The sequence below is a fragment of the Salvia splendens genome, chromosome 17 (genome assembly GCF_004379255.2).
Source record: "Salvia splendens isolate huo1 chromosome 17, SspV2, whole genome shotgun sequence".
Classification (NCBI taxonomy): Eukaryota; Viridiplantae; Streptophyta; class Magnoliopsida; order Lamiales; family Lamiaceae; genus Salvia; species Salvia splendens.
Window position 1 is genome coordinate 5866540 of NC_056048.1, and position 24642 is coordinate 5891181.

At 35.7% G+C, this 24642-nt stretch overlaps 3 protein-coding genes and 2 long non-coding RNA genes across 6 annotated transcripts; 1 reads left to right on the forward strand and 4 right to left on the reverse strand.

Annotated features, from left to right (window-relative positions):
* Window positions 1–1825: 1825 nt before the first annotated feature.
* Window positions 1826–6342, reverse strand: LOC121775343. The gene is made up of 3 exons (XM_042172421.1): window positions 5651–6342; window positions 4219–4406; window positions 1826–2606 (listed from the first exon to the last, which is right to left on the reverse strand). The coding sequence occupies exons 1-3, from the start codon at window positions 6210–6212 to the stop codon at window positions 1983–1985; spliced, it is 1374 nt and encodes a 457-aa protein (XP_042028355.1). The 5' UTR covers window positions 6213–6342; the 3' UTR covers window positions 1826–1982.
* A 2980-nt stretch (window positions 6343–9322) lies between these two features.
* LOC121773854 (ACT domain-containing protein ACR1-like) lies at window positions 9323–12504 on the reverse strand. Of its 2 annotated transcripts, none has more exons than XM_042170771.1 (9): window positions 12407–12504; window positions 12122–12198; window positions 11801–11883; window positions 11657–11702; window positions 11093–11207; window positions 10903–10970; window positions 10167–10814; window positions 9980–10081; window positions 9323–9858 (listed from the first exon to the last, which is right to left on the reverse strand). In XM_042170771.1, exons 3-9 carry the CDS (start codon window positions 11872–11874, stop codon window positions 9499–9501), a joined length of 1413 nt encoding a protein of 470 aa, XP_042026705.1. In that variant the 5' UTR covers window positions 11875–11883; window positions 12122–12198; window positions 12407–12504; the 3' UTR covers window positions 9323–9498. The 2 variants fall into 2 exon arrangements, with proteins under 2 accessions (XP_042026705.1, XP_042026704.1); XM_042170770.1 differs by having other exon boundaries at window positions 12118–12198.
* A 4420-nt stretch (window positions 12505–16924) lies between these two features.
* LOC121774221 (protein PHLOEM PROTEIN 2-LIKE A10-like) lies at window positions 16925–18106 on the forward strand. Its single transcript, XM_042171131.1, has one exon. It carries the CDS (start codon window positions 16925–16927, stop codon window positions 18104–18106), a length of 1182 nt encoding a protein of 393 aa, XP_042027065.1.
* A 195-nt stretch (window positions 18107–18301) lies between these two features.
* On the reverse strand, window positions 18302–20281 carry LOC121774043. Its single transcript, XR_006044902.1, has 3 exons — window positions 20110–20281; window positions 18767–19817; window positions 18302–18690 (listed from the first exon to the last, which is right to left on the reverse strand). It is a non-coding gene; the product is annotated as an uncharacterized LOC121774043 (long non-coding RNA).
* Window positions 20282–21690: 1409 nt separating this feature from the next.
* On the reverse strand, window positions 21691–23523 carry LOC121773434. The gene is made up of 3 exons (XR_006044753.1): window positions 22618–23523; window positions 22346–22511; window positions 21691–21959 (listed from the first exon to the last, which is right to left on the reverse strand). It is a non-coding gene; the product is annotated as an uncharacterized LOC121773434 (long non-coding RNA).
* Between the last annotated feature and the right edge of the window lie 1119 nt (window positions 23524–24642).

Sequence of the window (24642 nt, forward strand, 5' to 3'; positions counted from 1 at the left end):
TTTCCAATCTCTCTTGCCATATTAACTAAAACAAAACAAAAATAAAACATCAAGAGAACCACACTTTTCCTCTTATTAATCTCTCTTGGCATAAGTAGTTTTGTATTAAGCAAAAATATATGTCAAAATATTAGAGGGTACAATGTACTTTATATATTTGATGCTATTTCGGTGAATTCGTCGCCTTATTTAAAAAATTTATTTATGTTTAACATTAAGTTTTTATCCACTTCAGATTTTTTTAAATTATGTGTATGGATATGATATAGTGACAGGGAGTACATTATTTCGTGATAATATTTTTTTAATGTTTCACTGTAATATTTAGTTGTTTAAATGAATTAAAAGAGTTTATTAATTCAATATAAGATTAATTGAAACATTCAATTTTTCAAAACATTAATTAAACTTTATAATTCCAAATTTATACAATGAAAGATCAATCGATAAAAATAATTAGAATGCAATTATTTTTTGTGAGAATGAGAGATAACATTACCATGCTAGATTGCTAGTAGTATCATATGTGGGTATCATATATGAACACCATTCTCATTTAGTCCATCGTAAAATTTTTCTTTCATTTTAATTCTTTAAAATCACCATCAACTCATTAATTTTACAAGTTACTTAGAAATCAAATTTTAATTCTCTATCATTTTAAAAAGAAATAGTAATCAAAGAAATTCAATTTTTAATTTGTAGCATTACATTTCCTTATTAATAAGCATTTGTGAACAATACCATATTTTAACAAATTATTAATTATTAATAGTTCAAATTTTAATTATAAAGATGTGTTTTGGTTAAAATTAAATTATTTCATTAGAATCGATATTTAAACAGTACTCCCTCCGTCCATGAATAATATATAGACTCAATTTGACGTGCCACAAATTTAAAGAAATGTAATAGAAAAAGATAGTGGAATGTGAATGCATATTAGTTTAATAATAAAATGCTAAAGTTAGTGGAATATAAGCTTAATTACTAAAACATAGTAAAAAAATAAAATGAGACATTTATTGGTGTACGGATAAAAATGACAAAATGGAAAGATTATTAGTGGACGGAGAGAGTAGTATAATTAAAATTGAACTATTTTTATATCAATATATTGTTATATTTTTACATGTATTGACAAGTTATTTAAATAACAGGGATAGTTATTTTATAATTTTATTAGTTTAAATTAATAAGTGAAGTTAAACATAAAAAATCGCTAATAATATAATTTAAGTATTAGGAGCAGGATTATATTATGACTTCAAAATTAATTATACATATTAATAACCTAAATAATTTTCAGTGCTTCATTTTGAATTAATAAGATATAGTATTTGTTCGACTACAATTAGTATTGTTAAAACTGAACAAAATAGTTAAATTAAGTAACGTAACTAAAGTGTAAGGTTTAATTTTTTTCAAATAACTATAATAACAGAAAAACTATTTTTTTCCCTCATGCGATCTATTAATTTTCTGGTCTAAGTCGAAAATGGAGAATTTAGTTGAAGTCCGAATTATCAGATTGTTGGTTAGATACAAATGCATTTTTATATGAAAATTCAAAAACAATATTAAGATGGAGTATCATATATTTAAGGGTATATTAGTCTTTAAAATATTGATACTTTTTAGATGCACTAACTTCATTGATTTAGCATTAATTGTATAATATTTTATTATTTTTTTAATTTTATGGCTGGTCATATTAGGGCTGTTTAACATTCACCCTAAAATTAAAGGGAAAACATGACAATCAACTGCACCTTAGTTTCCTCCCATTATCAACAACTAAAGCTTTGAATCCAAACATAACGACTTACAGATTATAAAGCATTTTTCCGTAAAGAGAAATAATTTGGTTGAGCTTCATGTAGAAGCCTTATGTACAAAGCATTATCGTTATAAAACCTTAATGCATGAAAACATGACGATGAATCTATTCACAGCACAATAATACAGGATTACATGATCAATCAAGAGACAATAATGTCATCAACATCAAGCCAGTCATTCGATTCCTTGTCCTTGTCGTTGTGCTTCGCATCAACATCCTTGGACGAGCTTTTTCCCAACTGAACCCAATCTCGTGAATCTTTATCAGAACTGTCATTTGACTTTCTGTAACTTGTAGGGACATCTGCATCGTCATCCTCAAGATCACTAAATGATACGTCGTCATCATTCTCGATGGGAATAGTCTTTCCCACAGCATCACCAGTTTCTGTTTCTTCCTTTAACCAGTCATCTGCATCATCTTCATCCTTATCTCCGGAAACATCCAAAGAGCTAGATCCCGAATGCTGATCTTTACCTTGCTCGTCAGGCTTTTCTTCAGTGACAGTCTTGTCAACAATTTGGATTCGAGTACTGCCAGCTGAGGATGCAACTGTTTTAGTATCTGGAGCTGTTGAAGTCCCAGTGTTCACTATAGATGCCTTTTCAGATACAGTTTCAGGGAATGGCGCCAAAAGGGGCTCTTCATAGTGAGAAGAATCAGTCTCCTCTGGCTTCAAAGAAATTTTCCCAGGTAAGTTTTCAGTATTAGTTAAATTTCGCTTCTTCAATTCATGTGTCAATAGGGCCCTGGCTTCCAGAATCTGCATGGTGGTGGTAATGGAGTGTTGGATATATTTGAAGCTTAGACAGTGAATTAATAAGTACAGCATGGTAATGCATTTGGTAACAGGGTCATATACATTCCAATAACTTCAAAAAACTGTTTTAGTTCAACTCCATGCATCTATCTAAACATTATAATACACTACACAAGTCCAGCTAATTCAGTGACAGAAAACAGAAGTGGTGTGTTACAGTGAAAATAAATGCATTAAGAACAGAAGGTTATCGAGAATTTGTGACAGATCTCAATCAATGGACTTCTATCATGTTAGAGTTTAATAAATTCAAACTTGCCTTGCAGGAAACTTTTAGACATCTGTGGATTAGTCAAAAAATAATACTACCTCCGTCCCACAATAAGAGTCACATTTTGCCATTTTGGTCCGTCCCACAATAAGTCACATTTCACTTTTACCATAAATGGTAAGTAGGTTCCAAATTCCACTAACTTCACTCACATTCTATTATAAACCCAATATAAAAAAGTGGACCCCATATTCCGCTAACTTTTTCAACTCACTATTCTTTACATTTCTTAAAACTCGTGCTCACACCAAATGTGACTCCTATTGTGGGACAGAGGTAGTACTACTATTATGAATTATAAAATACAGTATATACCTTGAATTTGCACTACCAAGCATATGTACATAGCTAACCAATATGAGGCTGAGAATAAGTTAATCACAAGAAGTTGAAAACAAAGAGCTAGAAACGAGCAGAAGCTGGATATGTGGAAACTGGAAAGAGAACTGAAGCTGCAAAGTAATACGAAACGAGTAAACTACAAAATCAGGTTGAATTAGGAGGGAAACAATATCACTAAAACATGTTAATTGGGTTTACAAACATGAGCAATGCACATTTTCTAGTCCAATGGCAACCAAGTGTATGAAGTACAGAGATAATACACCAAGTACGCTCTTTTGCTATTAATTTAGTTTTTATGCTGTTTGAAAAACTATCAGTTACCTACTTAGTGAAATTTGGCTGTAAGATCTACAAAATTAACCAAGGCACAGGGCACTTAGGTTCTGATGAAATTCGACCTTTACTCTTTTATTTATCATTATCATATGCTGCGCAAGCCCTAGCATACCCCCCACCCCGTCCCACCAAATATTATTTCTCAGCATGCAGTGAACTGAATGAGCTGAAACAAACAACCATATGGTGGAATATTTGGACATGACCGAACAAGTCAACTACACAACTCAAAAGTCTGCAAGATAAACGTATGCCCAATTATCATGGATAACACACAAATACATTTAAGTATTTCCTTGTGCACCACTGACTTGTAAATGTCTCTATTGGGTGGATTTGCCCTGCACCTTGATGGGTGACAGGTGTATAATGCAATAACTTTAAAGTAATAACAGAAGCACATTAACTTAAGTACATATCAGTAAAAAATTCTCCGTTTCCTTCTCACAAAACTATCCATCCAGTTTCATTTTAACTAAACTTATCATGTATGCATAGAAAATAAACTACTTGCTCTTCGGTTTCATGATGTGAAATGTTTAAAAGTACAAAGAACAAGAATGAAGGGTCAGATAGAAAATTGCAGTAATGATGAAAAAGAACCTGTGGTGTTGACAGAAGTACAGCATCATTCTTATCCAGTCTAGGGTGAACAAGTACAAAGTAAATCTTCCAAAAACAGCTTTCAGTCATGTATCCAGGGCAGAGCTCAATCCTTAGTGCAGCTAATCTTGGGGCAAATCGTTCAACTGCTAAAGCATGTTCTTGTTGGGCATCCGACAAATCAAAATCTGGCAGATAAAAGAAAAATAGCGAGTCAAACAAATCTCACATGCAAATCTAACTGCCCAAGAATATTGAAATTTCATGCCACCAATCTCCAATTTGCCATATAAGAAAAAACTGCAAGGATTTCATAGTTTAGGCCCAAATATTATATTAATATTGCAATTGCATGCCACCATATAACGATTAACAAAACTAGAAGATTTCGTACTTCAGGAAATTTATTCACAAATCCTGATATGCCAAGTGGCTACCTTGCTAGAGAGTATAGAAATCTATAATAATTTTGCCGTAACAAGACAGGTAATAATTGAATTGGATGAAACTATTCACAATAAGAAAATGGTTCTGCATGGTCCAGCAAAGGTTGCAATTAAGCCAGGTATTCCCAAAGCTTGATTTCCAGCACTTAGTCTAAGGAAAGCCTAATTAAATGTGAGCAATGATATTTCGGCTAACTGTAACCTTTCCAAGATTGGCTAAACTTGATTATTGATAAGACTGTGTTTTACATAGTGATGCATTTTCATTTAACCATTGATAGTAGAATCTTGTTATAAGACCTAGGAAGGGGAATTAAACTAGCTCATTAAGATGCTGAAGGACATTAATTAGTGGAACTATAGTGGAAAAGATTTAAGCAATTATTTTTACATTTAAATCACATCTCGTTGTTATACTTCAAAGTTCAGAGTAGTGTCCAGTTGAACATAACTAACTGTCAAGTTTGAGCTTACCAAGGCCAGAACTATTTGAGTTTGAGCTAGCCAAAACTCAACAACTAAGACCAGTTCAGATCCTTAAATATCATTTTCACATTAAGCTCAAATCAGACATAAACAGCTTTGAAGTTTGATAAATTGTTGTCAATGCAATGCATCGTGATCCAAAATATCACAGAGTATCCAAGCTATTAGTTACGCCTTTTCCATCGTATTCATACCGGCACAGGAATTCCCCAATCACTCCTTAGTCAAGAACTTAAGATAAGCAATCAGCCATAATAAAGTACCAACAACTCTCAATCACAGATAGACACATATAGCATTGTCTAATGAGTAACCGAAATTCCATTCATAAAAGCAGAAGAGGACCAAAAAGAGTCTTTGTGAAGTAAACATCAACTGCATCTATAATAGATTTCCACATACCTGGCAAGCTTCATCAGCTGTAGCATTGATCAAAACCTATTAACCTATAGAATGTGCATTAAGAGAGGGGGAAAAGGCATAAGCAATGTTCAACGTACCGTCATCATCTTCATCATCTGGAGGTAATGGGAAATCCATCCAAGTCTCCGGATGCATAGCGACGTCACGCGCGAAAGCCACCACTTCCTCAGTAACACCAATAGCAGCTCCATCCCCCAAGGAACCGATGCCATCCTGCTTCTCTCTGTCATCATCCAATTGCAGGAAATTCGAAGCCAATTTAGTGATTTCAGAAACATTGATATTGTTAGACAGCCGCGAAATCCCGCTTTTAAACTTGCCCCCAATCTCCGCGAAATCATCTCGGATCTTCAACATCGGATCCTGCTCCGAATCCGGCAAATCGTCGCCGGTCTTCACCTCAGCTTGCGGAGGAGGGGCCAGGAATGAAGCTACGCCCCAAAACTGGCGGGTTAGGGTTTTACTGATCTCCGAGAGATCTTCTTTGACGCCGCGAGACGGCATCGTAGGTGAGGACACCTCGTCGTCATCGGATCCAGAGTTATCGGGCAGCTTAGCTTCGGTCTGCGTAGCATCGTCACCGTCACCGTGGTCGTCGAAGTTGAGAGAGTTTGCAATGGATCGGGCCAGCCATGACATTACGTGAATAAAGGAAAGTAAATCGGGGCGGTCGCCGGCGATCTGTGTTCCGTACAATGGGGGATTGAGAAGTGGATTCTACTGAAGAGGTTGGTCTGTAGTTTTCAGCACAAGAAAGAGCATATTCATTTTTGCCTGTTTTGCTATAAGACCCCTCAGATTTCAGCTTTTTACATTCAAACCCAAAATATCCAGCCCTGTTAACTGACATTGAATTTGAATTATAATTATATCATCACTTCATTTGAAATACTACTGTTACTAATTTAGTTTATATTCCTTGTGTAAACTAGCAATAACTAATGTAACTTATCATTTAAGAAAAATAGTGTATACTTTTTTCCTACATAGGGTGTGTTCCGTGATTAATCATCTTATGACGATTAAGTTTCTGTAAATTTGAATTCGACCAAAACAATTTAGGTGGAGAATAGTATATTTTATTCTTTCTTCATTATTACATAATATGCATGATGAATCCGCGAATTTCTGATGTTAGTAAATGCTGGTAGAGAATGAAAACTACAACACACAGAATTTACGTGGTTCGATTTACTGAAGTAAATCTACGTCCACGGGAAGAAGGGAGGGCAAGATTGTATTGCTTGATCTGGGATTACAGCTTACAACACAGACTTGCTATATGGTATTTTATCTCTAGAGAGCTTAACCTTTTCCTATCTGATCTAAGTTCTATTTATACAATGAACTAAGATCGTGGCTTGCATCACCACTACGTCGTGGATGTCGTGTAGGTCATGGCCTAAGATCGTGGATGTAGCGTAGGTCATGGCCTACGATCGTGGCCTGAGTTGACACCACGTGGTAGTGGGTGTGTTGGACATCCTGTATGGGTCCACTAACTCCTTGTTCGGTCGAATACTGAGACCGAACTGCTTTGGTTGCCGATCTGAGAGTAGAGCTTGATGCCGACCTGAGAGCAGAGCTTGATTGGTTGGCTTTTACCGAGCTGTAGGCTGAGGCCGAACTCTTTGGTAATGCCGAACTCATACTCCTGCTTTGGTTGCCGATCTGAGAGTAGAGCTTGATGCCGACCTGCGAGCAGAGCTTGATAGGTTGGCTTTTACCGAGCTGTAGGCTGAGGCCGAACTCTTTGGTAATGCCGAACTCATACTCCTCCTTGGGCTTTGGGCTGATGGGCCGTCATTGCTGTTGGGCTTGTTTAGTACGCACCCCATCAATGCACTATCTCATCATAAGCAAAATTTACCCAATACATAATGATTGCGATTTTTTTTCCGTCATTATAAAAATATCAGTAATAGGGTTGAATGACCGTTCCTCTTAGGAAAATTGCATGTACAATTGAATTTCTATTTCTATATATTTTATTTATTCTAAATCAGTTTGCAGAAATTAACTTTTGCTGGTCCTCTTCTGAATCTGAATTGGACATAGGTAACCAATCTAATACTTACTCCGTAAGTTGGAGTTTGTAGAAAGTCACGGTTAATGTGCTGACATATATATGATCATAGCACCGATATCTTTTTGATTTATACCATGTCCAATAAATACGCTTTTAACTATATATGGAGAAAATTTGGTCTGCTCATATTTGAGAATGTGAATGAATACAAGATAATCAAAGATACAAGAGATCGAAGAGTAAAAAATTACTACATGACTTTTAAGTTTTAAGAGTGTTTTAAGTTGATCGAAGAGTTTAGTAGAAGTTGATTAAGAAGCGACACCAATGTAGCTAGGGTTTTAGACTTGATCTGATTAAGATTTGACAAAAAGAACTCCGGTAATTTTAAGGAGATTTTTTTTCTTTTTGTTAGTTTATTATAGTGTGTGAGGGAATGTTTATTGGTGTTAAAACTTTTGAGCTTTATTTCAAGAAAAGGCGATAAGAATAAAAAGCACTCTATATTATCTCTTTCCAAAATAGTCCAAAATTTGAACATAACTTAAATATTCTTCTTCCAATAAAATTTAAATTGGTAAATGAAGAAAAATTGTCTAGGATGTACTCTTAAATTTAACTATTTATACTGCACCCACCAACTCGATTATTAAATTTGAAAATTAGACTCATAAATCTTTTTATGAGAAGCCCATATCACGTAATCATGACACTATGGACTTTTAAAGATTATGAAAATATGTTACACCCTGTACTTTTTTTCTTGACATGATACTTTATTTAGCTTGAGTATTAATAAAATAAACACAATAATAAAAAAATGTTATCATAATGACCTTCATGATTACCACACTGCACTATTGATCCCACCTTATAAACTCCGTCTCATAGTAGATGTCACACTTTCCTTTTTAGTTTGTCCCACAAAAATGTCATATTTCCTCTATTTCCTCTCACATCAATTATAAAATTATATTTTCTCTAACCACTTAACACACAAAACAACATCCCCTAAAATCTCGTATCATCTCCCAAATGTGTCATCTTCTTTGGGACGGAGGAGTATAAACTATAAACGGTGAGATTTGCTATTAAATAATCCTTTATAGAATCTAATCAAGTACAAAAAATAATTTAACCCACCTTTAAACTCTAACTATCTCTATATAAACCACACATTATGCTAAGTTTCAATATGAGAATAATATCTGTGCAACCATACTATGCTAAGAAGAGGCTTCACCACCACTGCACCATCCATCTCCGCCGTGGAACTTGGTTGGTGCCGGTTGCGGAGGCGACGGCGGAGGTGGAAGGTCGGCTCGGTACGGTTGGGGAACAAGCGGAGAGGGTTCCTCCTCGCCGTCCGGCCAGTGGTGCAATGGGCGGAGATTGTGCGGCCCTTCCGCTTGTTAAAGAAATTGGTGGCGGAGCTAGCGGCGAACGGGCGGCTGCTGGAGGCGTATTGCCGGACTCTGCCGCTGCTCCGCCCTCAGCTCTTCCCGTTGTGTTGAAATATTTGTCGATCATTGGTTGGATGATTGGGTGAGGATATGATTCCAATTTTGATTAGAGTTATGTCCACATCGATATAATGTTATGTAGTAACTTGTAGTATTTGCAATTGTAATTAAATGGTCTTATATTTGTATGATTGTACCACTGCACTTGGTCATGTATCTTGAACCAACATTTTATATATTAAATCTTCAAACCCCACATCAATTGATCTCACAACCGATACGAGACATTGAGTCCGTAACAGAATATAACCAACAAAAGGAGTGATGAAAGATAAAGAGTAAGAGATCTTATTTACATCTATTGACATATGATAATTCATTTACATTGGATAAAAGAAGTTAACATTTACATATGTTGCAAATATAATCAAGATTAGGTAGGTTTGAAGTTACCGGAGAGCCACTCCAGCTGCGACCAGATCAAGCCTCGCAGCGAGAAGCTCGTTCTCTCTTCCTCCCCGCTGCTTGTTCTAGAAGGCGTAGACTCCGGAGATGTCCCCGGGGATACGTTTTCAAAAACTGTCCGCCCTCCTATTTCTCGTCTCACCACCTCCACCGTTTCCGGACTCACATCTTCCCCTGTTGCGTCTTTCAGGTAGAACGTCCCCACTGCGTTTTCGCCACGAGTCCCAATCTCCGCCCCGGTTATTGATAGCCCGTTCTCCCGAAGAACACTTGTAACGTCCGATAGCAGTCCCGTCCGGTTCTTGGTGCAAATTTTTAGTCTCAATCCCTGCATATATCATTCAAGTAGACATTAGGTAACTGATTGTACTAATTAATACAGAGTTCAGAATTGTTTAATCAATCAAACTAATTAACATGAAACATTGATGAAATTTACAAAAACATACATGGGAAACTCTCCTTTCTGTGGCAGCAACCAAACATTTGGTAACCCGGTGCTTCTCGCTATCGGTCTCTAACGTCCCGTTCTTGTCCGTTATGTAATATTCCTACGATAATTTTTCGATAAAGGCTTCTTTATAAGAGGAGAGGGTACCTGAATAAAAAATTAGATTCATTGAGATGAGTATATACCTGAAATGCAGTAGAGCCTTGAGAGCCAATGGCAGCATGGTGAACCACAAAGTTCAAGTCCGTGAGAGCACAGACCGTGTCGAATAGCAGCTTAGGCCGGTCTCTGCTCCTCACGGTAACAATCGAGTAGCCGGTTTCCTTGCACCTCTGTATCTTCACATGAGTCCCAATCTGCCCCTTCCTCTGCTCTTTCCGGCATCCACCATACACATTGATGCCGTCCCATTCGCTGTTTCCGTTGCAGCACGAGCAGCATTGGTCGTAGTCTCGGTCCGCGGCCATCAGCTGGTGGAGGCGCCTCTCCGTGTGGGGGGAAGGGGAAGCCAGAGTCACACTATGCCTCTCGTCCTCGTGGTGGTGGGCCTCCACCACATTCTCGAGGTGGGACCGTACTTGGGCTGCCCGGGCAGGGTCGGCCATCCGCCCGGCATTGCCAGAGGTGTCCTCGACATAGATGATGCATGCCGCCCGGCCCTTGTGAGTCCATGCCACGGCGGCAGAGATGTGGCAGTCCATCTCAGCGAGGACGGCCGACATCTCTGACATCAGGCCCGGCCTGTCCAGCCCCGTCATCTCGAATGCCACGTGGTCTGCTGATACGCCTCTAGGCCTGGCCTCCTTGTTTGGCAGCCTACTTTTGCAAATGGCCTAAAAAATTAAATAACCTTTAGTTTATGACTCTCTATGTAATGCAATTGTAACAATAGTGAGTGGTAGTAGTAAAAAAGCAAGGAACCTCTTGGATTTGATGGATAAGGTTTTGATCAGTGAGTTTGTAGCCTTGTTGATCTGTGACGTGGAAGACTGGAATCCATGCAATGAAAACAGCTTAGAATGAATATAAAAAACACCAAATTTGGGTTGGTGAAATGTAAGATATACTAAAATATAAGAAAATGAATATGTTAATATTGGGCTGGCCTCACCATCCATCAACCAACCACCATCGGAGGAGATGTAAGATTTGGAAATGAGGAGGTCAAGATCTGTAAGAACTTGGACCATCTCCAGCAGCACCCCATGCTTATTAGCACTATCAACCTGCACTCACCAAAAAAAATTTCCATCATTAATTAACATTAAAAAAAAACACAATGAATATGAATGTGTGTAAGATTTGGAAATGAGGAGTAATATTCTTGCTTCGAATAAATATCTTTACCGCAGATTAAAATAACTTAGAAAATGAAACTACAAACTTTGTTGCTTAGTATACTATAGATCATAACTATATGCTTTAAAGCACTCAAAGATAGTATACCACTAGAATATTGTATTCTTAAACCTAATACAAGTATGAAACAAAATGCAAACACATCTCCATAACTTCATCTAGATTAGATGAAAGAATTTTAAGTTCCATAAATTGCATAAGAATTCAAAAGGATCAAGTTCTGAAAAATGTGCAGCAAATAGGAATATTCAGATATACACAATTCTTTGATGGTAGTAATGAAGTTGAGGTCTATTCTAAAACTACATGTACTAACCATGATGAGACTGCAATCTGGATATATGTCATTGTCAACAGAAACCCTGAAAACCCCAACACATAATCAGATGAAGTTAGAGCAAACTAATTAAGCATATTAAAAAAAATTAATTATGTAATATGAAACCCTACACAAACAAACCTTGGAGGATGGATTCTTTCTAAAAGAAATTCAAAGTCTGGATCAATGTAGGGCGTGTATGTGATATCCATCATTCGATGAAACTGCACCAATTAATTCCAATTCACAATTACTAACTCTCAAAGCCACCAACTTTCAATGTCAAGAACGTTAATTATATGTATGTATATATATAGGTATGTTTGTGGATGGGTGGGTGAAGATAAAGGAGACATTGTGTGCTCCTTGTTAATCAAGTCTATTATACAAGAAAGCAACATATACACGTTAAACTATCATGGAAAATATTAGGTTTCTTGAAAAGGAAGGAAAATTACCAACTTGAAATTATATTCCAATTTGACTAGGATTCGAAAGTCCGGATCACCAAATTTGGGATGCACTGAATTCTTGGCATTCTTGCAACAAAAGAGACAAAGTGAGTCACATCACAAAATCTATCGAAAAGAAAAAAAGGGATAAATCTGACGAATGAGATATACATTGTTGAAATCTTGACACCAAGATTCCGTATCATCAATGCATGAGAAATGGAGTAATTAATATCCAAATAAGGGAAGGGAAGTGATTCACTCAACAAGAATAATGAACCACAAATTGACTTACAAGCCGGCCGTCGGCGTGAAAACTCTGCAAACTATAAGGGTTTTCGGAGCAATTAATTTTGTGTGTGTGTGTGTGTTGTGTGTGAGAGAGAGAGAGTTGTGATTTGAAATTAGGAGAGGGAGAAATAGGGTAGAAGAGAAGAGGTATTAAAGTTAGTATAGTCAACGAAGGTGGAGATGGGTACAGAGGAATCAGAGCTGGAACGCGCCACGTAGAAACGGTGGATGACGTGGCGCGTGGATCGAACGTCGTAGTCATCTCTAAATTTGGGTTGCAAGGCTAAAATTGTCCAATTCTAGAACGCTCTAGTAGATTGACGTCACCTTCATCACAAAATTCACGTGTCACGGTAAATTAATTTCTAAACTCTTTCAAAGAGGTAGATTAGCAATATTCTTTATTGTATTTGAAGAAAATATGTTGAGGAAATAATTAATTACTAAAATAAGTCTATATATTGTTATTATTCAACAAAGAAAAAGTATTGTTGATTCTTTTACTTTGAGATTCTTCTGTTATGGCTCCTTGATCGAATAATTTTCTATGGAGGTTCTATGAATTGATAGTAAAGCATATGATTGTTGAAGACAACGACAATAATAGACAAATATGTATGTACCCATCAAATATAAATATTAAAGAGGGACAAATATGTATGTAACGGATCCACGTCAATCCACATGGATAATAATAAAGAAATGGGTGATGCTAATTTCTTGGTATTAAAAAACTTATCCATTGGCTTTGGTTAATCTCTGGATTTAATTATGTTTGTTTGAGAACATTTTCGAGTATTTGCTTTTGTTTGACGCTTCATGCCTTCCTTTACTAGATGTTATAACCAAATGAATACTCCTCTAATACTTGTAACACCATAATCCAAAACTAAGATTAAATCTACATCTTTGAATTTTAAAATGAGTGGAAGAGAAAATATTGTTAAAATTAAAACATCAAAATTGAAAGCGAATCTATTCAGACATCCGAACATATAATTTCAAAATTCTGGTACCCAAAATCTATTGAATATTAGGTCGGGATCAGATATACATGAAACTCAAGAACTAAATTTGCAGCCCTAGTTTAAAGTGCATGTAAATAATTACGAAAAAGTTTTATGTCTCACATATGTGACATGTGATAGAATCCTAAATATAATTGAATTTTTAATATAATACGCCATTCATCCCACAATAGGAGTCACATTTGTGTGACTCCTAAACAGAATCCTAAACAGAATTGAATTTTTAATATAATACGCCATCCATCCCACAATAGGAGTCACATTTGGTGTGAGCACGAGTTTTAAGAAATGTAAAGAATAGTGAGTTGGAAAAGTTAGTGGAATATATATGAGGTCCACTTTTTTATAATGGTTTTATAATAGAATGTGAGTGAAGTGAGTTAGTTGAATGTGTGACCTACTTACTATATATGGTAAAAGTAAAATGTGACTCTTATTGTGGGATGAACCAAAATGACAAAATGTGACTCTTGTTTGGGATGAAGGGAGTACTACATAAACTTGGTATAAGAGCATCCGCAATAGCGGACTAAAACACGGACTAGCGGTTAGGGCGTGAGGATGTACACTATTGCGTTAGGCTAACGCGACGAGCGTTCCGAAGTAGGACAAGCGCTCATCCGCGACCTAGCACCTTTAGCCGATCGCTAGTCCGCTATTGCGCGGACACCAATCGGCTAGCCGACTTTTATATATTTTTATATTTTTTTATTTTTTTATTTATACTCTATATTTACAACTCATTGCACTTCATTTTTTTAATATTTGATAAACACCAACAATTAAAATGAATTAATCGTATTTGTCAATTTGTTTTATTGGCTAGGGCGTCGGCTAGTCCTAGTGCTAGCCTATTATTGTGTTGTGGTTAGTCATAGTGATGTGGCAGGCTGTGGTTAGTCCAAATGATGTGGCAAGAGGTGTTAATTTGTGGTTAGTCTTAGAGCATCCACAACAAGGGACGTCAGCACGGACTAGCCGTACGCTAGCGGGAAGGGTGTGGCGGACGTCCGCTATTGTGTTAGGCTAACGCGACGGACGACCTCTCATCTGCGGACTAGCACGGTTAGCCGATCGCTCTCTCATTATTGCGCGGACAAGCGATCGGCTAGCTGATTGTTTATTTTATTTTTTAATTTTTTTTATTTATACTCTATATTTACAACTCTTGAATAATCATATTTATCAATTTATTTGTTAGGCTAGGGCGTTGGCTAGCCTATTGCTGGGCTATGGGAAGTCCTTGATGATGTGGTAGGAGGAGGTTATGGCTAGCCTATGACTAGTCTGTGGCCTATTGTGGATTCTCTTAGAGCATCCACAATAGGGCGGATGTCCCGGCGGACACCGAAAAACACCTTCTGCCACGTCATAAAGACATCCCACAGCACTGCGACGTTATAAGGACATCCCACTGCACAATAGCGGACATCCCGACGGACTTAAAATTAACAGATTCACAAATATGCAATTTATGGAATTAAAATTTCGACATGAATACGGAGAAAATGCAACGATTTTATTTAAATAAAAAAACATACCTAATTATTTTTAAAAAAAATACATAGTTAATAAAAAAAATGCAACCCAAAGCTTCGACCAATCGGGACGAATGAAGTAGAGAGAGAGAAACTCGTTAATACAAGTGGTGCGAATGAAATGATGTTCAACGAGCCGTATATATAGAGTTTTAAAAAATATCAAAAATCTGGACGTCCATCGGGACGTCCGTCGTGTCGCCGCAATAGCGGACGTCACGACGGACGTTCCGACGGACGTCCGCGCACAACCACGGATATCTCACGTATGCCGGGGACGTCCGCGTCCGTCTCAAACGCCGCAATAGCGGACGACCGGCACGCGCGGTCCGACGTTCGCCGGGACATCCACTATTGTGGATGCTCTTAGTGCTAGGCTATTGGTTAGTTCATCCTATTATGATGGATGTTCTTAAGCCACATTTTTTCCTAATTAATTAGCTATCAATTGAGTATATTGATTTGAATGTGGCGTTTTCTAAGTACTAATTAATTTTTGACATATATATATGTTTCCTATTAGAATATTATTATTAAAGAAAATGAGATATTTATATATAATGTCTTGATTAGCATTAATTTAGTTAAGAATATATGGTTATAATTGCAATAAATTTGGCATAATTATGACTAACAAAATCAAATCAAATATTGTGATCAATTATTTAATTTGATTTTGTCTGGTTAAAAAGAAACGCCCTAATTAAATAGCCACTTTGATGGAAATGACATTGACGGTTTATTATTAGGGTTTGTCATCTCTGTCTATAAATACAAGTTTGGTGATCTCATCAAATCACACACATTACCAAAACACATAAACTAGGAAAAGAAAGAGAAACAAATTCTTTAGTTGCTCGAGAACTCCACATTAATATGATATTGTCTGATTTTAGGAAAGCGCTAATGGTTCTGTTTTAGAGACACTTCCCAAAAGACTCTAAACTAATGGAGTTGGACTAATCTTGTTTTGTGGATAGAGTTATGATAATTTTTGTATATTACAAGCAACTTTTACTTATTCGCTGACGTGGGACGTAATTTGCATCCCAGTAATCTTGCTCGTGGAATTGTACATGAATCTGCTAGCTCTAACATGACACGTGGCTCACAGGATTTATTGATTTGGGAAATGAGCGCATTGACAATTGAATTTAGGATTTTCACCGTTTCAATATCCTCTAAGAACAACTGCATGAATAATTATCTATGGAGTTGGTCGCCATGATCAATCCTCCATAGTTAAAAAATATTTAGCAAGTTTTTTTTATAGGCATCAAAATTGGGCTGGATCAAATTTGATCAGTTTACATTTTTATTGTCCCGAAAGAATTAGTACAAAATATATTGAAAATTTTAAGTAAAATGTTATGAATTGGAACGTTATACAACTTGTCACTAATTTTCTTTTTCAGTTTGACCGTCAATATTTGTCACATTTATCTTTTACGGAGTACTACTACTTTTGATAAAATCTTATATTTCACTAACTCATTCTCCTCATAATTTATTTATAAAATTAAAGTATATAAATATAAGATTATATTTTCTTTTAACTTTTTCAATCAACTGTTTTTCAATACATTTTTAAAATTCGTATCGTGTTAAAGTGCGACTCAGTTAATGGGGATGTATGGAATATATATAGTACAAAGTATTTACAGTAAAAAAGTAAGTTAAGCAATGAGCTTGACAATTCAAGAAGTTTGGAACTAGAGAGTAATGGGCCCGCCGCCATGCTAATGCAGAGACCTTCTTCATCCATATCTCCTCCTTTACTATCCCAACTACCCGATAACTGAATAATCACTCTTAATTTCCAATCATCCACATCCATTTTCACCCTCTCTTAGTTCATCCCTACTCCACCGTTGAATCTCCATCGCTTGCCAATCCTAATTTCAATCAATCTCTACACAATTTGATTATACTTGAATCTCTACTCTTTTAGAGCTGATGGATTTAGAGCTGCTAGAGAAAGGCATAGACTATGCAAAGAAGAGGAGAAAATGGGTATTTCTTACCGGACTCACGTGCTACGGCGCCTACAATCTCTACAAGAGAAGGCAAAGCCTGTCCAAATTCTTGGCAGCATTCATTTCCGTAGCTGAAATGGTCTCTGATTCCGCCGACGCAATTGGGATTCTGTCCAAAGATCTCAAGCAGTTTCTCGCCTCGGATTCCGATCAAATCCCTCAGAGTCTGAAGCAGCTCTCAAAAATTGCTAAATCTAATGAAGTCTCCGATACAGTAACTAGGATGACAAGGGCTTCAGCTGTCGGAATCTTGAGTGCCTATAGCCACCAGTCGACGGCTAAAGGCGGCAGCGATGATCATGGTTTCATAGACAGGGTTATGGACAAGTTATTCTCTGATGCAGGGGCGGGTTTTGCCTCTGCAGTGGCTGGAAGCTTCGCTAGGAACACGGTGATGGCACTATACTCGGAATGGCAACGAGGAGGAGGGTGTGATGGAGTGAAACACGACGGTGCCTCCTCTGTTCCGTGGTGGATCGAGCTAGTATGCGAGGAAAAATGCAGGGCGCTAGTCGGTGACATGATCCAGCAGTTTGTGAGCACGGGCTTGACCGTTTACCTGGAGAAGACGATGGATGTGAACGCGTACGAGGAGTTCTTCGCGAGCTTGACTAACCCTAAGAACGAAGCCAGAGTGAAAGAGATGCTAGGTTACCTTTGTAGTAATGCAGTTGATACCTGTGTCCGGACATCTTACCACGTGTGGAGAGCAAACTCTAGTGCTGCTTCCAAGGTGCATTTCGAAGGTTTTGGTGGAGACGAGAAGGGTGGAATGAGAGGGAAGCAGGTGAGGAGAGCGGTGGAGAGGAATCGGGAGAGTGGATGGATGAGGGCAATGCGTGTACCTGGTAATAGGAGGCTTGTTCTGGATGTAACAGGGGTGGCCACGTTTGAGGGCATGAGGTCATTTCTGGAGGTCGTATTGGAGAAGGTGGCGGAGGGTGTGAAGACAAGCGTGGACGTTGTTCAGCAGGAGGTGGTGGAGAAGGGAGTGGAAGCGATCAGGTATGCGAGTGGGAGATCTTCTGCAGTGACTGCTCTGTGTCTTACCTTGTGCTTCAACATCGTGAACAGCCCTTGGATTTTGACACCTTATACATGATCAATACTTGCGATTGCATTCAAATTTCTTGTGAGGATCCATTCCTATATAATGTTTTAATCGATTAGGAAAGTGATTCATTTTTACCTGTATCTGTCTGGATTTTCACTGGGGGATTGACTTCATTCGTTCTATAGTTCTTGGACAAATTAATTTGAGCTGACAACAATATGCATATGAAGTAAAAAGGGAGCATTTCAAATGGGCAAACTTTTATTTGCTTACAGCAACAATACATCATTCTCAGCCAACAGAGATGTGATTTGGCCAATGAATGAATATAATTTCCATGCAGTTAACAAAAATACTGCATCGTGTTCCCTTTAGTGAACAATTCGACTGCGTGCAGTTACATAAACAAGCAGTGGTTGCTCTGTTTGATAGAGCACGATCGCCACCTGAAAGTGGCAGGCATTCCTTACTTGGTAATTCAAGGCTTGTATAAATGATTCTTCATAGCTTCTTAAAACATTTAACCAGAGCTGGTTTCTTTCTCTTTTGCTGCTGCTTCTTCCTCCAGTTTCTTTTTCCAGTACTCTTCAAGAGGTGGCCCAAATATGGCTTTCCCAGACACAACTCCAATCCTGTAAATTGCAAGGGAAAACATTCAACAAAAAGTAATCTTGATAAATCATCTCATCAGATAATGCTAATGCATACCTTAGGATGTGATAGTCATGCTTCATACACAACACAGTAAAAGTAATTGCATCATACTTCCACAACTAGAAATGAACTTATTCACAATCATCTTTCCTTCAAATATTGCTGCATCACATGTATTATATAATCACATTTTTCTAAAAGCTTAGATCTTTAAGACACCTAACCTCAAAATAGATAGAAAGTTATAGATAAAGAAAGGAAGAGCATCAGTATCCTTTGTATGCTTTCTTTTTAAACTGATTCAGACAATAGCATGTGCGTTGAAAGAGTATGCAGCACGTTGTCCACCACGCAAGGTGTCCACATCGGTTTATAATTATATTTTTAACAATCAGGATTCCATAATCAAACAAGTACAAGATAATTGAATCCATCGAAGTATATAGTGAATTAACCAATTTTATGTTTATCTACATAGGGTTGTTCGGTCTACAAGATTATAGTATCTCACAACTTAAACTTAAACTTAGATTGAATATGTGTTGTGTTTGGTTCTTGAGATTGAATCTCACAACTTAAACTTAGATAGATAATCATATGATAATGAGTTATGGCAACCAAACGACACCGTAAGCTACACCCCTAAACTAATGCCCTTTAGTAAAGAGGAAGGATTCATTTGGACTATTACACAACAATGCTTGGCTCGCTCACAAGTCACAACTATGAACTACCATATGCATCCAATACTGTCGAAACAGACACTGGATAGAAAAGTACTTTAAATTTTAAGGAAAAAAATCTAGCAGATCATTTGAAAGTTGAAACTTGAACAAAGTACTTCATTATTAACATTAATCAACTTTCATGGTTTGTGAACAATGGATATCTTGTACATTGATTAAACTTTTCAACATATACAAATGAAAGATCTAGCTTCTAGGAAAAACATGACATGATGACCTATTTGGAATTATTGTGTGATCAATCAACAGATATCACCTTACAATTGGGGCTTAAGACAAGAACTCGAGCGAATTCATGACCAGTCTCACCAACATAACAAAACAGGTAACAATTTGATTCATATTAATCCGGCACAGAGCTGTTAGAAGTAAGAACTCAACAATCAATTTACAGTTGCCTTATCAATTAGTGATACATATAGAAACAATAAAGTCAATATCCAGAAACTCGAGGAAATTCGACATGACTGAGAAAAATAGGAAACCTATCCTACCGCCATTGCAGGATATGCTATGATAATTTAAACAGAGTACGATCAACTTCAAACAGAAACAGGCGAATAGCAATAAATCAATGGCGAGGACGAATATAGAAAAATTAAAAATTAAAAACAAAAAGAAAAAGGAAAGAGAAAGTAAAAATAAGCTTACACGGCAGCACCAATAACCAGAGGAAATGAGAGAAACCTTCTTCTGAACATTTTCTTTGGGATTTTGTTTCAATTATCAGGAACGCTTGAACCCTAATGTTAATGCGTATTCATCGTCTCGTCTCCCATTTTCAGTTTTTTCGCGATCTCACGAACGAGCTTCTTATTGGGCTTTCTAAACTGGAAAAAAGCCCAAATAAAACCAGAACTATTTAACCGAGCTTAGGCTCTGTGGTTCGAAAATATCAGGTACGGAGTATATAATAATTTGGGTGAAAGATGGCAAAAAAATTCTATATACACAAGTTTACTAGTAAATTTTATCATTTTCACAACATATTTAGCACATAACTCAATTTTATCATCAATTTAAACACATATATCATATACTCCCTCTGTTTATTCATAGTTGAGTCATTTTTCCATTTCGAGAAGTTCCTTCATAGTTGAGTCATTTCCATATATGGTAACTTTTTTCTCTTTCTTACTTTATTATCTATATTTTATACTTTATTCTCTCTACCTTTTCATCTCTCTTACTTTTTTATCTATTTATTTAACACACCCAACATTCTTTTCTAAAACTCCGTACCGAAAAGTTTCACCTCAACTATGAAGAAACGGAGGGAGTACTATATGATATACTAATTCAATAACGTACCATTACAAATATGCAATTAGAATATTTCCCGAGTGGGAATTTAATTATGAGAACTTTAGTTATTTATTTTGAGTTTATAAATATTTAAATTTTAAATGTATAAAATTAGAAAGTAATGATGAAATTAAAATTTTGAGATATGGATGGAATGAGGCCTGATTTATTACTTGAAAGTTGAAAATGATGGGTCATTTGGTTGCCATATTTACTTGTAACTAAAGACCATGTCTAACTTTATCTCTTATTCTGTTTTTTTCTAAAACTATCCATAATAATGTATCTTGGTTCGTTACGTAATGCCAATGTTACATTACATCTCATGACTAACCATATCACCTCCATGATCTTGTGACTAATTTATATTTAGATAATATTTATTTTAGTTTATTTTATATATGTTGTATCTCATTATTATCTTGTTTAACGAACCAAACATCACTATAGCTATTGATGCCCCTAGTATATCATTCCAAATTCACCACTAGAAAATTGGCATATCTTGACACTTGAAAATGTCAGCAGGAGATAGTTTACATTGCACTTTCTCTATAATGACATTTAAAGCAAGTGTGAGGTTAAAAAATGTGATAAGAGATTATGTGCGAGTATATATGCTTTATTTCCACACTCAAAAGTGACATAAAGGAGGACGTGTAATGTCAGTAGAAGGTGTCACAAAACGGTTTCTTAGTCTACATTTCGTAATTTTGAACGAATCTTTACAAATCACTCACCCACAAATATTTAATATTACAATTTCATCCTACATTTTATATAATTTACATTTTTCACTTAAAACTTTCTATGATTTATATTTTCTACCTTCAAATATACATAAATTTATGTAATCATTATAACACTTAAAATTTAAATCTTTCCTTTAATATAAAACCACATTTTCACTTATAGTTTACAAAATTATTAGTAATAATCCAACAAATTTCATTAAAAACTCGTCAAATAAAATGCCAAAATTTGGCTAAATAGACATCCAGTATCTAATGATTTTACATAAAACAATCTTATGTGTTTTGAACACATATAATAGTAATAAAAATAGTAAAGTCCTAATCCCATATAGAAGTGTAAAACAAATTTATAGTGCAAAACAAATTTATAGCTGCATTGCTTCTCTTTAGATATGCGAGCCTCTTTTATGTCCAAAGGGCAAAGTCCCTATACAATGTGACCTGAAACATTAAAAGGAAAAAAATGAGTTTCTACTATCAGAGAAGAAAGATAAACCCGAAAAGTCATCAGCTATCAGAGAATAAAACTGAAAAGTAAATAACAACTGAAATATTAAAGTATATAACTGAAATTCACATGCTATTTTATACCACGATATAGAAAACAACAAAATAGGAAGATGCACACACACATTAGAAATTTAATCTCTAATTACCTTATCAATGCAAGGTTCAGATTGGCTTATAGTGTCTAACAATGGCAACATGAGTTATGTGAAGCACATCGAGAACTGATACAACATAATATATTTGGTCTGTAATATGTTGCTATAGTCATAAGATGCATGTAGTGGACAAAAATAATAGTAGCAAAGTGAAGATATTACCTTATTTGAGTTGTCAAAGATTATGTTGGACATGAAAGGTATAAATATTCACAATCGAAGTTCATAGCGAAATCACTTTCCCTTCTGAGCTGCCCTCTCCAAATGAGCATAGCCTCATACAAACATATTGCTATGTCAAGTAGAGCAATCACCTCGCCTTTTTCAACTGCGGGTAAAGCAAATATAATGAAGATCTAAACACTTACAAACAGGTAGGTGGAGCCAATATAAGCAATGAAACACCAAATATCGAATCAAACAATAAAACATACCCACATGACCATTGAAACCAGTATCAACAAGTGAAGTGATCAGATAACCTGCAAGAGTAGAGCTTCAGGAAGTGTTATAATGTCGAATCTTCAAAATTATGATTGAAAGCTGTAAAAGATAAAATAGTTTTTGGACACTAACAGAGTACATATCAAATGAAGGAAAACTACCTTGTCACTGGTGCTATTCCTACCATTTGAATTAAACTGCACTTTAATAATGGAATCTTATCGAATGACAGCTGGATTTTTTTCGTGTTCTTTTTCTTTCTATGATCGGAGATGGTTATAGCTAACAACAAGAGACTTTGGTCCAACAACAATTAATGCAACATAAGATTTCACATACTGATTGTCCAGTGCCAAATATCATCCAAAAAATCCTAAGTATTAGTCAATACCTTTGTTTATTTGTATGCAAAAGACACCCACAAGCAATTGTAATGATTTGGCATCTAAAAACATCCTACGGAGTATAGTCAAGGACTTTGTTTATATATATATATATATATATATATATATATATTTACAAATTACAATAGACTACTGCTAGCAATCTTAGCACCAATAAAAGACACCACAATTACTTGCAATGTTGCATATCACATGAGCTCGGTAATAAGCTGTATTGGCATAATACTCAGATAAGTATCACAAACCTGAAGGAGTAATCACTACTCAAGATCCAAAAGGAAAACACGACAAAAATTCTCAGTTTATGACAAGTTTGACATATAAGATCTTTGGCCACATTAAATAAATCTCTACACACAAAACAATACACAAGCAAAGAAAATTTGACAACACATAATCATAATATATAGGAGTATATCACTATATTTATATATTAATTATATATTTTTGGTTTGCATGTAAATGACACTGAATAAAAATGTCAAGCAACTAGTCATATTACTGCATTCATTTTAAAGTGTGGTATTAGGATTTGATATAAACGTGGTATAAGGTTGGTGTATTGACTGAGGGACTATATTCACACTTTTTATGAAGTGCCATAAAGTAAATGTCATTTAACGTCAATTTTCTAGTAGTGATTTAACTATTAATAGTCAAAATATAAACAGAAAATAAATGGAAAAACATTATAAAGGACAGTGATTCATTAGCTACCAAACCGATCACATGAAGCAACAACTAATTTTTTCTACACCTTACCGCGCGAAACGACAAATAAAAGTAGACACTTGAAAAAACATGTAATGATTTTGACCCGTTTCAACACCATAATATTACACTTATTCATTATGTTTAAGTAAACGAGACTAATGCAGTTTGGTATACAAATTGACCAGAATCTAGTTGGTGGACGCATTTTCACACTCTTTGTCTTCCTTAATAATCATTCATTAACCAGTCTTGAATTTTCAATTTATGCCATGCCACTACAAATTGCATAATGTCAAGGTAACATTTTAGTCACCAACATAATACCCATCAAAAAGTTATTGTGGCAGTTAATATTCTTGTATTCTGAGCAACTAATTAGGTCAAAGCGCAGTTGTTAGTTATATAAACCAAAATATATTGTTTGACCAAAAGATAACACATTTAAAGTGTAAAATCACAGTAATAATTTTTTAGGGAGATGTAAAGTACCTATTTTGGGGTTTAGTCTATATTTTTAATGAGCCATAGAACTTCTATATATTAGAAATTATTTCTCAACATACAATCTTTTAATTATAAAATCATCACTCTCCACATATTCATGTAGTACAGTTTTATGGTAGTGACATTTTCCAAACACTTTGTTGGTATTTGGTGAGCTGGTCTAAGAGAACTACTTCGATGATGTTGATATACATTATGCCAAGAAAATTCACCTAGATATTATCTTGTTACTAATTTATAGGTCCCATTTTGATTATATTAAGTGATTCAACGAGAATCTTCTACTTTATCTCCCATTCATTTCAAAAAGTGAAAACGTTACACATTCAAGAATGGAAAATCATATTTAATGTTAAAGGTATTTAAGAATGAAAATTGATGGAAAGAAGTATT